Here is a 2,733-nt window from a genome sequence, read left to right on the forward strand (position 1 = left end):
ACACACACACATATATATATATATATGTATATATATATATATAATCGTATAAAAAATGTCGGAACAGTACAGTAAGTAACTCATGAGAGGGAGGATATTGCCCCGCACCTTCTCGCTATCACCAGCGTTCTCACGCAATTACTCCACGTATAGAACCCGCCTCTTGCCAGTTTTTAATCCGGCGATGTCCATGTATTACGCCTGTTAACGTCGACGGCGACTGCAGCAGCAATCTTTGCAGCAACGTATTGCATGTTATATTTTCCGCCCGATTTATTAAATCATTGATTATATACCTGCCGTGTGCGTTCGTGCTGTCGTCGTTGAAGGGAGGGATTCCACAGCGATGCGAAGCTGCCCCTGTTAAATAAAGGCTTGCTCTCTAGCCCGGAAGATCAAATATTGAGGAAAAAACAGACAATGACAGGCTCGCTCGGCTTGGCCGGCACGCGTAGTATTGCTTACAGCCGTGACGCTGAAATCGTCGCATGCGAACAGCGCTCACGCGCACTGAAGCGTGATCCATTATTCATTGCCTATCACATCTCATTTCCCATCGTCCAGTGACGCGCCGGTGTTTCGCTGGAAAACAATTATTAGCGAATTTAATACCGCAATCCATTCCGTTGGGTTAAGTACAAAATCAATTTTATTCAACACGGTAAGATGATCGCATTCATCGCTTGCAAGCGCCACGTATTCTTCCGTAACGGTGACGGGGGTGCCCCGCATCCCATTTTCATTGTGCCGTGCGCCCGCGCGATGATTTTATACACTCCGTAAATTACGGGGACTATTACGAAATTAATAGTGGCAAATTTATTTCAACCGTATCGTTGACACGGGGTGGAGTATAAACAATGCAATTCGCATCGATTAGCGGCGGCAGAGAATGCACGGCTGATACGGCGCTCGGGTGCGGTGCATGGGGTTGCACGCACACCGGACGCCATGCGTCGCTAACTCACGCTGGCTGATTATGGAGCCTTGCATTCGTGCCACAGTGTCGCACCGCAGAACCGACCTGATTATAAGGCGCTGTATATAATATTGCTTTTATGCAATCGATAGGCACGGTAATGGATTTGAAACTGAATGCTAATTAAAAATTACGCTCGAAAAAATAGCCGTGAGTGACGCCGCTAGAATTGACGGCCAAAGTTCTACAGGAATCCGTTATGATGCGGACGTGGAAAATTTCTATGACGCAGTGTGTATACGAAAACTGTAAGCGTAATGCTTTAAGTACCTAGAGTGGCCGTGACAGAGGAATAGGAGGAGAAGCACAAATAGGGCGATCAAGAAGAGGTGGGGAAGAAGAAAAAGGAAGAAGAGAACAATGACAAGGAGGACGAGGATGGGCGAAGAGAACGAGTGCAAGGGCAACGATGAAGAAAGGCGTGATGAATTTGAGGGGAGTAGGAGGAGGGGGAGAAGGAGCAGAAGAAGATGCATTAAGTAATACAAGAATTAGATCTACTATGACCAGCAATTATACATATACATATATAATAGCGTAATAATTGTCGCATATAAATCGGTCATATTCATTATTCAGGTGTCGGGTGAAATAGTCGATGCATCAATCGTCCTCCGTCTCTTTGCATAACGTCCACGCACGCCTAAAGCTGGCCACTGCGTTCCGAATCTATTCCACCCATCATAATGTGTTTCCCACGCGCGCAGCGCAGGCTAGCGAATTATTGGGCAAGAAAAACTAGCTGTCCGTCTCGCTGGCGCGTACGTATTGCGTTACGCGATACGCCCCGCCCACAGATCACAGCCGGGGAAACGACATGCAAAACGCACTCGTTTAAATTCAAGTATTCTCGCGTTCCTTCGCTGATTAGAACCCGGGTGATATGCGTCGGGGTCCGTCGCATTGTGTGTCTCGGGGCCTACACAGAGCCACGCTGTGTATCCTTCTGTCGGAGCATGCATACGGGATGCCGCGCGTTATCTGCGGGGAGCTTTGTACGGTTTCACTAACGTGCGCATAATACGTCTTAAATGCGGTGGACACAAGATAAGGCGGTTGTAAGGGGCCGAAGACACGGATGCACGGCGCACACACACACACAGGCACACACACACACACACACACACACACACACACACACATGTACACACAATACACTGAGTGGTGCGGCTACACGGTAGTCGAGAGATAACGCTACTGTGTGGGGATTAGTCTGACATTCAAAACACGATGTTGATCTGAAGATATTTTTACGAAATACAGACAAGGAATAGAAAAAACCGACCGCGCGGAGAGTAACATACGCGTACATAGAAAATGCGCGACAATAGATGGATCGAGGTGATAGTTCGGGTTTCGTACACAGATGGTAGTCGTGATAGTGACTTAGTACTCTAATGTTGATTTCGTTACAGCGCACTCTGTGTGTCCCACCGACTGATTTCCGCATTACTTCTGATTCTTGCAGAATGCAACAGCAGCAGCAGCGCAGTAGCAGCAGTAGTAGTGGCGGTAGCGCGACGATCAGTCGTCCCGTGGACGGATCGACCGATGCCCTTCTCATGCATCACGGCCGGGACTCTCCTCTCTCGAGTTCGCCATGTAGTAGTCCGGATCCGACGCTCGATCCCGTACTCTCGCCGTAGGTTGTAAATGTGTGTGTATGTGTGTGTGTGTGTGTGTGTGTGTGTGTGTGTGTGTGTGTGTGTGTGTGTGTGTGTGTGTCGTGTCGTGTGCGTGTGTCGTGTGTGTGT

At 48.4% G+C, this 2,733-nt stretch overlaps 1 protein-coding gene across 1 annotated transcript in view; it reads left to right on the forward strand.

Annotated features, from left to right (window-relative positions):
* The window catches only part of LOC106806413 (homeobox protein SIX6-like), an 8,833-nt gene extending 6,143 nt beyond the window's left edge, over positions 1-2,690 (forward strand). The window contains exon 2 of the mRNA XM_014808339.1: positions 2,448-2,690. Coding sequence (XP_014663825.1) covers positions 2,448-2,625 — 178 coding nt within the window. The 3' untranslated portion in view covers positions 2,626-2,690. The remainder of the gene's footprint in view (positions 1-2,447) is intronic.
* The last annotated feature ends 43 nt before the right edge of the window (positions 2,691-2,733 follow it).

Source organism: Priapulus caudatus, unplaced genomic scaffold (genome assembly GCF_000485595.1).
Source record: "Priapulus caudatus unplaced genomic scaffold, Priapulus_caudatus-5.0.1 Scaffold159, whole genome shotgun sequence".
In the NCBI taxonomy this organism is placed as follows: domain Eukaryota; kingdom Metazoa; phylum Priapulida; class Priapulimorpha; order Priapulimorphida; family Priapulidae; genus Priapulus; species Priapulus caudatus.